Source organism: Tympanuchus pallidicinctus, unplaced genomic scaffold (genome assembly GCF_026119805.1).
Source record: "Tympanuchus pallidicinctus isolate F22 unplaced genomic scaffold, pur_lepc_1.0 scaffold11, whole genome shotgun sequence".
NCBI classification, from domain to species: Eukaryota; Metazoa; Chordata; class Aves; order Galliformes; family Phasianidae; genus Tympanuchus; species Tympanuchus pallidicinctus.
The window spans coordinates 4,290,038-4,302,354 of NW_026294627.1; the positions used below are offsets into that span (position 1 = coordinate 4,290,038).

Genomic DNA, 12,317 nt, shown 5'->3' on the forward strand with positions numbered 1-12,317 from the left:
ACCGTGTATCTATTCATCTTTGCTTTTTGAATTGCATTTCTCCAGTGGATCACAATTCCCCAAGATCTGTGATATTTTTTTCCCGGTGACTTGGATACTAAATTTTATTCATTAATGTACTGTACAGCAAAATACACCATGATGTCTTTCTCTTCACTGGAAGACAGTCAGAAAAATCCATCAATTAATTCTTCCGTGCCTTTGCAGAGCAATATATTGCTCTGTTTTAGCTTACTGGGTGGATTATGAACTCTCATAACTTTGGGATATCCTGGTTTTTTGAACTATGGCACATAGACCCCAGTTTAATTACTAATAGAAGCTGCAGAATTAGATTTAAGAAGAGGGTTCGTCTCTTTTGTTCTGGAAGTCATTGCTTGTGCCAAAGACAGTTGTGATTACTAATTACTTAATTTGTATGACAGATGGAGCCGGGGATCAAATTAAGTAGCTGACTTAGAATACATCATAGAGCAGTATCTAGCTCTAAACACGGCTGCTTTTTTTCATTCCTAAAAAAAGGCACAAACAATGACAGGCTAAAAATAGCTGTTCGCTTGGAGTTGACGACAGTTTCTGAGAGCTTGTCTTTGGGAAGATGTTGGAAAAAACCCTGCCGTCTCTCCCCCTCCCCCCGCTTTTCTTCTTTCAGTGCACATCCTTCTGTTTAAGCTTCTTCACCTCATTGCCCACAAAAGATACCCACCGACTTTGATAGGACTTCAGTATTTCTGCAGGTTTCCGGGGGTTTACGTAAAGCATTATTTAAAGAAATCCTAAAAGTCACTGCAGATATTTCTATTAAGTTACGCTTATCCTACACAAATTGCTCTGTGCTGATGGAGAAGGAGGTAGCAAAGCCTTTTCCACTCTTTGCCTCCCACAGTATCTGCTGCGGTGAAAAAAAAAAAAGCTCTTCTCAGATTTTATTCCTGAAGGCTGCTTCATAATCCAGTACGAATATCGGTGGTTCCCAGTGTGTAAACAAAGAGTTGAGTCTCTGCATTCCAGTAAACAATCAGTTAACGTGTAGCATCCCAGCAGCTGACAGGAGTAAAAGAAGTGGTTTGATCTTATTTTTGTGCATGTGAATTAAAGCTTTGCCTTCTGGCTAGGTTCTGAGTTCCCTCCTTCTGGAAGATATCTCAGCATTTTAAATTCAGAATATGTAGTTACAAATGTGAGGGCACAGCCATCTCCAGGATTTTTCTGCTTTGATTTTAATTTTCCCTCTGTGTTTCTAATCCCAGAAAGAAAGCCAGTGGTTTGGAACCGATGTCCAGAGTCTCAGCTTGGAGCACAATGCAATTCAGGATCTTTAGAAGTAGTCCACTGCATTTTTATTAAATGAGAGTGAAGGAGTAGGTGGGACTTTTTATTTAAAAATAGATTAGCACAGGGGACTGAACTTGCATTTGAGGAAACGTTAATAAGGCAGCCAGCCATTGTCCTTAATCAGAGACAGTATTTGTAAGTAGAACATGTTGAATCTGTCATGATTGATGACGTTGTCTTCTTAAAAGGGATGCTGCATCTTTAACAAGACCGGACAGAAACAGTGCAGAATCTACAGTAAATTTCAGAATTGGCAGAGAAACCTTTATTCATTTCCCATGTATAACGTTTGTAAAATATTGAAAAGAAGACATCAAAGCCAGGGGGAAATATAAGCAACTTGCTGCTTACATTTTAATTCCTCACCTTTCCCCTCTGGGTGAGTTCCCCCTCCTTTTTCCCCCCGAATTTAAAATGCTGGAAGGAAAAGCAACTGAGGTCCAAGTTTCAGCTGCTGAATTCTCTGCTAATTGAAATTACTGGGCATCTTGCTATATATAGTCGACGAAGAGCTATGTAGCTTTCACTCAGTGCCTTCAAGACATGTCTTTTTGTAGTCAGAAAAACAGAGATCAATGCATTTTCAAACTGACAGAGGGAACGGATGCTCCTTAGTAGCACATGCTCGGGATCGTGTGTGTACCGTTTGTGCAGAGCAGAGACGCTGAATACTGGTCCATATGCTCCTTGTTTACTGCAATGTTTTTTGCATGTTACTGTGCACTCCGGACTAATGTGAAGGTAAGAGGAGACGAGACAACAATTTGGCAGGAATGTACATGTAAAACCAGCTGCAGAAAATGTCTACCTTGTCTTGCTGAGTACTTTGGAATTGCTGGCTGAACAAGCATATTATTACAGGTGGTTGTGGAGGCTTTGTTTTATCGTTGTCTGTATTGCTAAAGCATAGAAGCATGTTTTAATTTTGCAGCATAGTGACCTTCAGTTTTTAACTGCTTGCTGCTCAGGTTCTGAGCTTGTATATCTGATAAACATGTTTTGCTACTGTCCAGGTAGGCCAGAGACAAGAAGCCAAAGGCTGTTTGTGCAAAGCAACATAGTCTTATATATAGGATAAGAATTCCTATACTGTGGTCCCCATGCATCCCCCAGGTGATGCTGCTTGCATGCTTTCTTGTTGATTACTTGTCTGGGAATCGGGGTCTCGTTGCTGCTCCTGGTTTTGCATTTGTGTCCCGGTTTGTTTCTAACTGAAAACAAAATGCATACAAACAAATTATAAGCAATGTTCTAAGAAATAAACAAGAGATTATTACTGCAAAGTGTTACAGAAAATGCCAGCTGGCAGCAGTGGTCTCGCAGTAACTATGAACCAGCGTTTGTCACTCATGTCAGCATTTGCTTGTTCTGTTAATTAGTGTCAGAACTTCAATATAAGTCGCTGAATGTATTACCTTCTCTGAGAGTAGGACAATATTAGCAGACAGGATCATTGGCGTTGAATTGAGCTCTAAGCCAAGCTGTGGGCCAGCTGTGGGAATCTAGTTGCATAATTTAGATGAATTACAGTCCTCAGTCAACATATTGGGGAGCTACTTTCAGCTTTCTGGCTTTTTCAAGTTCAAATGAGTGTGTCAAATGATGGATAAACTGATTTGCCTGGAGAAATACTTCTTAAGGATATTTTGCTTTTAAACTGCTTTTAGCTTGCCCCTGAATTAAAGTGAGTTTTCTGTATTTGCACTTGGTTTGATAATAATGAAGTTCATATTTTATTATTAGCTCAAAATAATTGTATTGATATTTAATTAAAAAGATATTTTGTATTAGAAGCTCTTATTCTAAGAATCTGCTTCTGTGGTTGTGGTCAAAGTCTGTGCTGCTGGTTGCTGTACTGAATTGCTAAGCTTTCATATTTTATTACTTTCTAATTAACTTCTGCAGTTCACTTTTTTGCATCTCTTCTGAGGAGTAAAGGGGAAAATATTTTCTTTGAATATTCAGATAGCAAGCTGAGAAAAAAGCTGAGAAAAATTATTTAAAACTTAATGATGTTCTGTCTTAAAATACAGCCATTGTCCTTATGCTTTTCGTATGTTTTAGGCAGGTTGGTAAATCATATCCACATTATAAGCCCAGTGTTTTTTGCAGCAAATTGTCAATAAAGAAATATTTTGAGACCAATTGTTCTTTGTTGCTCCTTCTGTCCCTAAGCTGCAGTACTTTGCTGAAGGTGTTCTGCTAAAGTGGGTCTGTTGTTCAGCAGTGATTTGTCAATCTAAATAAGAATAGGTACAGGAGAAATTTCAACGTAACTATTTTCACCTTAAGTTCCATAAGATACCTTTATCAGTAAGTACCACTGCAGCTGTGAGGAGCCCCATGAGTTTCACTTCTGAAATGCTTTTGCTTCCAATCATGAACACTGAAGAAAGTGAAAGGTTTGTGCTAGTCCAAGTCTGCTGATTGTTTGAATAAGAATAAGAATATGAATAAGAAGAAAATCTTCCGCTTTCGCTGTTAAATGTCTCTGCAATAATTGTTTGAGATGCAGTATAAACATACTGACTGTTATTTACATGGTGTTGTTCTAAGGACATTGTCCTCAGCTGTTTAAATTTCATCCAACCCATCTGTTTCCTGTATATACATTGGTCAACTGCTTTCCAGGCTATGCACTGGGGTATAACAACGTAGGAGAGTTTTGCACATCCCTGGAGGGATACTACCCAAGTATGGCAGTGCCACTCACATCTTCAGTAATTCATATGCCCATTTTCTGACATAAAAAATTACTTACTAAATAGAAGTTTATAGAAAGGTACTTCCCATGCCTGGTCATTCTAAAATGCATTGCAGAACTCTGTTGCTTTTAACTTAGTTGGCATTAACATAAGCCACAGCTTTATGGGTGGCCAAAATAAATGAAATACATTATAAAACATCTGTTTCTAGTTTTATTTTTTCCCCTTTTAAACGGGTGGAAAAATCTCAGTGGTTCTCAAATATTTTAGTCTTTAAGTCATAAGATAGAATTAAACTTTAAGTACAGGCTGTAACAGGAAATAGATTTGCTTGCCCTGGAAAGAGAAAAAGAAAAAGCAATTGGGTCTGTTTCTGATGGCAGCTGCGTTTTATGGCTTAAGAGAAAGCAGATTTTTCAAGTTCAAGGTAGGACTCTTGCTTCTTGTTTGCCCATATGAACTTGGTTGGCATATGCAGACTTGAAAAAAGAGCTCTACTCCATGCATTCTTGGTTGAATTCTGTGTTTGCAGTTAACTGAAGAACAGTACAGACCATGAAATTGTACCTTCCTATGTGAAGAACTGTTTTTTTTTCTGCCCGAGCAGAAGCAAAGACAGTAGTTTCAAAAGAGGAAGACGTCTGAGAAGTTCTGAGCAAATGTCTTTCTCTGTCAGAATTTCTGTAGACCCACACTTTAACAATTAAATTCAGTTTAAATTAAAATTTAAAAAAAAAAAAAAAAAAGAGAATCTAACTACTGCTCACCATTGCCTGTTTGCTAGATGCAACACCATTGAATTTCTGTCTTTTTAACTGATCTCTTTCTTGCTCTCATATCTGCACAGTCTTGCACCTTAGTGGAAGGTAGCACAAATGAGCACAGAAGCCAGTGAATTAAAAACTAAAAGCAGTGCCTTCAAGATCAGAAGTGCTCTTGTATAAACGTGCAGCATGTCTGAAAAGGTGCTGTCCCCCTCTCTGGTTGCTGTATTTGCAGTATGACTGTGGCAGGCGGCTGCCCAATGACAGATACCTGCAGCTGTGCTTGTGTCCATGGCGTATTGGAAAATGCTTTCTGTATTTACATGCAAGTGATTATTACTGGTTGCCACTAAAAACTTTCTGTTCTTAGCTTAGATAAGCATTTCAAATTCCCTCAGTATTAGCAGTATTTCTTGTAAAAATATGGGAAACATTGCAAATATTTAGGTTGCACAGCCTGAGACAAACTCAAAAAACCTTTATGGATCAGGGTCTTGTTTTTCTTAAAAGTTTGCAGGAGATTTTCCTTCCCCTTCCCCTGGTGAACTGTATGTGTAGTTCTTGCATTTTAATGTGGATCTGGGATGCTATTTCTGGATGACAGATTGAGGGTCTAATGGGAAGCACATCTACTTCTACTGGGAGCCTGGGAAGTGGAGCTGATGTCTTTCATTGGTACAGTAGTGTGGGACGCAATGTGAGCACTGGGTTTTCTCACTTAGAAGCACCTCATTCTCAGCAGCAGCCAGCAGAGAACTTTGAGGCCAACAGAACTTAAAGATTGGAGATTTTTGTTATGGATTCAGATCCATACCCTTTCTGAGATATCAAAGGTTTCTCAGGAGGTTCAGATTTAGTTCAGCAGGAGTTTAAGGCACCTCACAGAACTGACCTCCTGCCTGAACACTGGGTTGACCAAGTGCCTTTCTTTGTTCTGGCTGCGAACTTTGGGACACAGTGATGGTGACAGTATGTCACATACGCTCCCTTTTATCTCCTGTGCTTCAGCTAGAAGCACACTGGGTCAAACAATAACCATGATATGATTGATAACTGAAATTTTGACTCCAAAGTGTCCCTTTTTGAGTATTTCAGGAGATGATGAGGACCTGTTGGAGAACACAGCATAGCTTAAGTCCATGGAGGATGCTGGAAGCTGCCATCCTTTGATCACTTTAGCTTTCTCTGTTCTCTTGTCCCACCCACATTTCAAAAACAGAAGTTATTATCTTAACTGAGGAGTTTCCAGTTGCAATGTTAGCTTGTGGATTAAGTAATAAAGGCAGAAGAATTGTAGTACTAAATAGCAGAGTGTTTCATCACCAAAAGCTGTAAAACATCACAAAAGCCAGCTCAGCTACCAACTTCTGTCCACATTTCTACACCTAGCTGTAACTCTTCCATTCCCTGTACACTTTAATGATGTAGCTACTTAAGTAAGTTGTGTAGATCACATACCTCACCACCTGTACCAAGAATTGCTTTGGTCCTCCAAAGGAAAAGACTTTCTGAATGTTTCAGACTTGAGCCTGTATTGCCACAGCATGTTCTTATGCAGTATTATATTTGCATGTGGAAGATAGATTCTGGAATTTATAAAGAAATCAAAGGGATTTGGACTCACAGCTCTCTGAGACTTTCAAATATAGTGCCTGTTCTCTTATGCATATTTTTCTTCTTCAAGTCTTCCACCACACACCATCCCCTATTAAGTGAGAAACAGTTCAGAAGTCAAACAAATGGCTTTGATACAAGATTGTAAAAGGAGTAAACAAGAAAGACTGTTTTCTCACTTTCCGTATTTTAATTAAGAATAGACTCTTAAACCGCTCTACTCAGAAGTTTTTTAATCATTCCTTTTGTCTTATGATGAAGTCTGACATGGTCTGGCCCAGTGTTCTCATAAGTGAATAGTAGTAACTACAAATCAGGTGGCAGGTCAAAGCACAGTTCCTCTAGTACTGGACACCAAGATGAAATTTAGGTTATTGCTAGAAAGCAAATAAATTTGGTGTAGAACTTCTACCTCATTTGGTTTGGAGATAATGCAAAGGATAGTATCATGAATGTTGTGAATATTTGGCTCAATTTCTCTAATATATCTTCTTATCTGATAATAAAATATCTGCCTAGACTATAAAATAAGCAACATTGTGAATTTTATAAGGGATTTGTTTAACAGTTGTGGAATCTGACCTTGAGAGCTAAAAACTTTGCACTGCTATAATTCTTTTGTTAAATAAAGGCAGAATATTAGGGAAGAGGTAACTCATTGCAAGAATGTCTCTTGGACATGCTTCTACAAAGAGAACTCTCTCAAAAAATACAACTGTAATAGCACCACAGCATTTATTTCTTTTGGTAGTTTGCTGTATCTGTTATTAAAATATACTGTTGCTGCCCACTCTTAAAGGCAGAAAGATAAAGTTCTCATTTATAGCCCACTTTTTGCAATCACATCTGAAAAGCTAATAGGAGTTTTGGTAAATAAAAAAATCTGAATTAAGTCTCATGTAATTGACATAGCAGTTCTTTCTGAATAAGAAATACATCATTTGAATCCTTAAGATTGATTTCCCACTTCTGAAATCAGCCTTGCCCAGATTTGCAAGCATTTATAATACCTAAGTATGTACTTTAACACTTTTCATCCTCAAGTGTTGATTTACGACACATGGTCATAACAAGTAATGAATGAAAGCAGTAATAAATTAAAAACAGAGCAGCAGTTCTGGTTTTCTAGATAGAGTGGAACTTTACCTAGCCTATATGCCAGAATAATATTCTCTTAAAGGTCATTATAAATAAGTGAATTGGTACAGAGATGCTAAGGTGCAGATCACAGTGTAAGGAGTTAATTCCACTGCTAAGGCCAAATCCTTTATGAACACGAAGCAAATAGGAGTGTTGTGCTATGGTGGTATAGGATACTTAAAGTTAGAAGGGTTAGCCATAAAAATATTGTCTGGAATATACAGAAGCTGTTGTTAATTCAGAAATTTCTGGATACTGCTAGTACCAACAAAAATATTTTGTATCTTCCATTCTAATGTGGGCTCATTAGAGCTTATCTGATGTGCTACTCTTATCAGAGATATATAACCGGCCTTTCTGTTGGAGAAGAATTGAAAAGATCTAGGACTGTAAACATAAATTTGGTGGGGTTTTAAGATATGCAAGTAACTATAATAACATGTCTATATCTGACAATTTTATGTTTATATGAAAGTGATGAAAAATGAAATGCTCTAGTCTTAAATCAACACTGATAGCATTGCTCTGGGTACTAAAAATGCCAGTGCCTGTTTGACACTATGTTTGTGGAGATATTAGATCAACAATCTTGACAACAATGCTGCATGCGAAATGTTGGTCTCAGGCAAAAGTAAGGTTTTCTTTCTCTTGTGAGTCCTACCACCTTGATGAGAAAAAAATGCAAAAGATCGTTAAGCAGGAATAAATGGAGCTGATAATAACCAGCAAAAATTAGAGGCTGCCAAACAATGTGTCGCGGTTATCTCCTAACTACACACGCTTTCAATTTCATCTTTCTTCTGTCCCATTTGCTCATGCTAAGTTAGACAAGATAGTCCAGGTTCTGTGATTGAATGGAATGTTGCATTTTCCAGAGCTAATCTTCAAACCTGTGTCCTCTCTTGTTGCTACTGGTTGTGGGTGTATATTGGAAATGTTGAGATGTCTTGTTCATATCTGGCCCCACACGTTTTTGGAATGGGGGGAAAGTGTGAAATGATTGTACCTGGCTTGGGAGGGGGAAACCTTCACCATCTTCCTTTCATGGTAAATTTATAGACAGAGAGAGAGGAGATTGTCTTTCAGAAGAAGAGAAGACATAGTAGAAGAGAAGAATTGGTATTTTCTCAGTTGTGGATGCACACTGGGGAAATGAACTCTGGAGCGCATTCAGACAGTCTGTATTCCACCTGTATCCCTAAAACAAAATAATGACTAATACAGAAACTCCATAGCAATAATAATAAAAAATTATTAAAAGCATTGCCATCACTGTTTTCTCAGAGGTAGCTGATATTTCCCTATGTGTCTCCAGAGAGATCTGAGCACATGAAATAGTATAAATCCTCCTGATAGCTGCGCAGCTTCCAGAGTTCTTCTGAAAAGACAAGTAGAGCAGAGTCCAAATCCCAGAAAATCAAACCAAAGAAACCTGAGCATAAGCTTTTTTTTAGTCTCACTTCCAACGAAGATGTGAAATTTTCAAATTTCAAACTGAAATCTTTGAAGAGAAGTAATTGGAAAGGCTCACCTTCTTCTGATAGCACAGAGGATCATTAAAACCTTAGGAAAGGAGGATTAACCGTAGAAGTAAAACTCAGACAAACATTTTCATCCAACTTGCAGGACAGGTGAAGAAAATATGACATTTACTTCACACATATCTGCTGAAATTTTGGACAGGATTCTCAGCCTGCTCCAGATCTGCTTTCAAAACTTCATTTTTCAATTTGCAAACAAGAATCACTGGCCAAGTTTTCAAGTTCGACAGAATAACTGTAATTAATCCAGTCTGATCATGCAGACTGTAAAACTACTATGGATTGTTTGAAGAAGATACATTTGTTGGCAACTGCCATACCCTTGTACAAGAAAAACATTTCTAAATTCTCATGTGGGAGAAACTTTCACAACTGTTCCACCTGTATTATTCCAGGGACTAATTATTTTATTGCAGATGCATGCCATATTTCTAGTCTGAATTTATTTATTCTCGTCTTTCAGTTTTTGGGTCACTTTCAGGTTTTTCTGCTACGTTTTAATCCACTAGACTGAGGTTTTCACTGCAAAGGCTTATTCCTCCCATGAACTCCTCTAGACTGCTGTGAAAGCATCACCTAATCATCTCTTTGATTAAATAAATAAACAGCGCTCCTGGCATCTTTCACTACAAAGCACAATTGCCAACGATCTCATCCCTCCCCTGACTTGTCTTTGAGCTCTCTCCAGTTTCATGGCAGGCTTTGTGATCTGTGCATGCCACAGCTGGACACAGCCTTGGAGCAGTTGCAGCCCTGTGCTGAAGTAATGAATATCTTGGCTCATTGTAAAGGTACCTATGTGTATGTCCAGGGTAACATTGGCTCCTTCAACCTCACTGCTGCACTGGGGATTCCTGTTCTACCCTATATCTGCCAGGGCTGCCATCTGCTTTACAGCACACTGTACCTCTGGATAGTTTCTGCGAGGAGGGGGTTGCTTTTTTTATTCCAAAAGTTAGGATTTTATTACTGTCTGTGTTAAAAAATACATTGATCTGTAGTCTTGACCTTCTTTGCATCATTTACCACACTACTTTTTTTCCTGTCATTTCTAAATCTGATTAGTAATTGTCCCAGCCTAATCAACATTTAAAAAGGCGTAAGACCAGGACTGATCCCTGAGGAGCCCACAAAACACAGCTGATCAAGTGCTCTGTTTGTAATTACTCTCTGAATTCTTTTGTTAGACACTTTTTAATCCATTTAATGTATGCCATTTTGATTTTGCTTTTAATAAAATGTCATGCAGCACCATGTCAACTGATTTACGGAAGTCTAAGTATGTAATATTAATATTGTTACCATTGTCAGCCAAATTTGTAATCCCATCTAAAAAAGATAGCATGTTAGTTTGACAGGATCTGTTTTACATTAACCTGGCATTACGTGAGTGTCTTTCTTTCAGCTCTTTCTTAATATATGTTTTATCAACAATTTCATGCTAAGTGTTTTTGAGAATACAGCCATAAATAGGATAATAGAAATTGGAAGGAATGAATCTCTTTAACTCCAGTCTTTGTTTGAGTGTCTGTTTAGAAATCAGTTTCTGACTGAACCTGAAGCAAAAGTCAGGAACACTTTTGAAATGTTGATCTTCTTGGAAAATACAGACCTCCCAGTTAAAATGGAGAATTGAATACATAAATTATGTCCAACAAAAAACTTGCATGGAAGAACTGGTTTCTTTTGTTGGACCACATTCAGTGATTGAAACACATAGGAAGTTCACCTAAGTGAAGCCCTTTATCTTCACTTATTTCCTTGGATTATCACGGCCATGTTCACGGTCAGCAACTCAGTAAATAGAGATTATATAAAGCATCATGTTATTAGAAATAAAATCACATTACATAGATCCTTTGGAAAATGAAAATATGAAGACTTGGAAAGATGATTTCATTTATTCTAGACCACTGAAGAAATGAACTTGAATTCTTGTTAAGAGGTGGTCAGGATGCTCTTTCCAGCATTCACCAGCGCTTTCATACCCTTATATCCCTTTGTTCTTTTCAAGGAATCACAGAGTGGTTGATATTGTAAGAGACCTTTGGGTACATCTGGTCCAACCCCTGCTCCAGCAGGGATACCCACCACAGGGTGATCATTTCTGGCTGTCTTTTGGAGGTCTCCAAGGAGGAGACTCCACAGCCCCTCTGGGCAATCTTTGACAGTGCTATGTTACCCACAAGGTAACAAAAACTGAAATTCAGGCAGAACCTTTTATGTTTCAGTGGTCCTCTTTTGCCTGCCATTGGGCACCACTGAAAAGAACCTGGCTGTGTCCTCATTGCAACTTCATTTCAGATATTTGTGTACATTGATCAAATGCCCTCAGTCTTTCTCTTCTCTAGGCTAAAAAGTCTCTCATCCCTTCCTCAGAGTAGACGTGCTTCAATCCCTTCATCACCTTTGTGGGCTTTCCTTTGACTGTCTACAGTATATCTGTGTGTCTTTTGCACTGGGGGCTGGAACTGGATACAGTACTCCAGATGTGGCGTCAAAAATACTGTGCAAAGTGGAAGGATCACCTCTTTGACCTGCTGGCAATATTTTGCCTAATACAACCAAGAATATCATTAACCTTCTTAGCAGCAAGGGCACATTCCTGGCCACTGTTCATCTTGGTGTCCACTAGAACCCCCTGGTCTTTTTCTGCAGAGCTGGTTCCAATTGGGTGCCCCTGGAATATTCAGCTGCCTGATTCTATTCCTCCCCGGGGGCATGGCTTTGCACTTTTCTTTGAGGTTCATCATAGAATCACAGAACAGCTTGGGTTGGACCTTAAAGCCCATCCAGTTCCACTCCCCCTGCCTTGGGCAGGGTTGCCACTCACCTGATCAGGCTGCCCAGGACTCCATTCTGATTTTGAGATGTTATCAATTTCTTAAGAAAAATTTATTTTCTAGCAGTGAATGGTAGATGAAGGCCACGTGTTTGTTTCCAACTACATGTGTAATGAGAGAGTAAGGAAAAGTAATTTTACCAGTAAAGCAAAAGAGCGCTATAAAGAATTCAGGTGGCATTCAGCTCACCTAAATTTAGACATAACTGATGTAAACATCTGTATCTAGTGATTTCAGGCTCCCTTTAGTGTCAGCACAGAGGAATTGTCTCTTTTGAGGCATGATTCATATGACCTAGTTTAAATATCTACATGGAGATGAGATTAATTTTGTCCTGAAAGTGCCAGTTTCTCTCCATTTACCAGAGAGAGCTTA

At 38.6% G+C, this 12,317-nt stretch overlaps 1 protein-coding gene across 15 annotated transcripts in view; it reads left to right on the top strand.

The window, feature by feature from the left end:
• DLG2 (discs large MAGUK scaffold protein 2) overlaps positions 1-12,317 on the top strand; it is a 986,929-nt gene that overhangs the window by 252,937 nt on the left and 721,675 nt on the right. For 2 of the 15 annotated variants that reach the window (XM_052669627.1, XM_052669706.1), the window contains exon 1: positions 1,406-2,076. The exons of 6 other annotated variants lie outside the window; for them this stretch is intronic. In XM_052669627.1, coding sequence (XP_052525587.1) covers positions 1,957-2,076 — 120 coding nt within the window. In that variant the 5' untranslated portion in view covers positions 1,406-1,956. Of the gene's footprint in view, positions 1-1,358; positions 2,077-12,317 lie in introns of those variants that run through there. 7 more of the 15 variants (XM_052669600.1, XM_052669664.1, XM_052669563.1 and 4 more) reach the window with 7 other exon arrangements.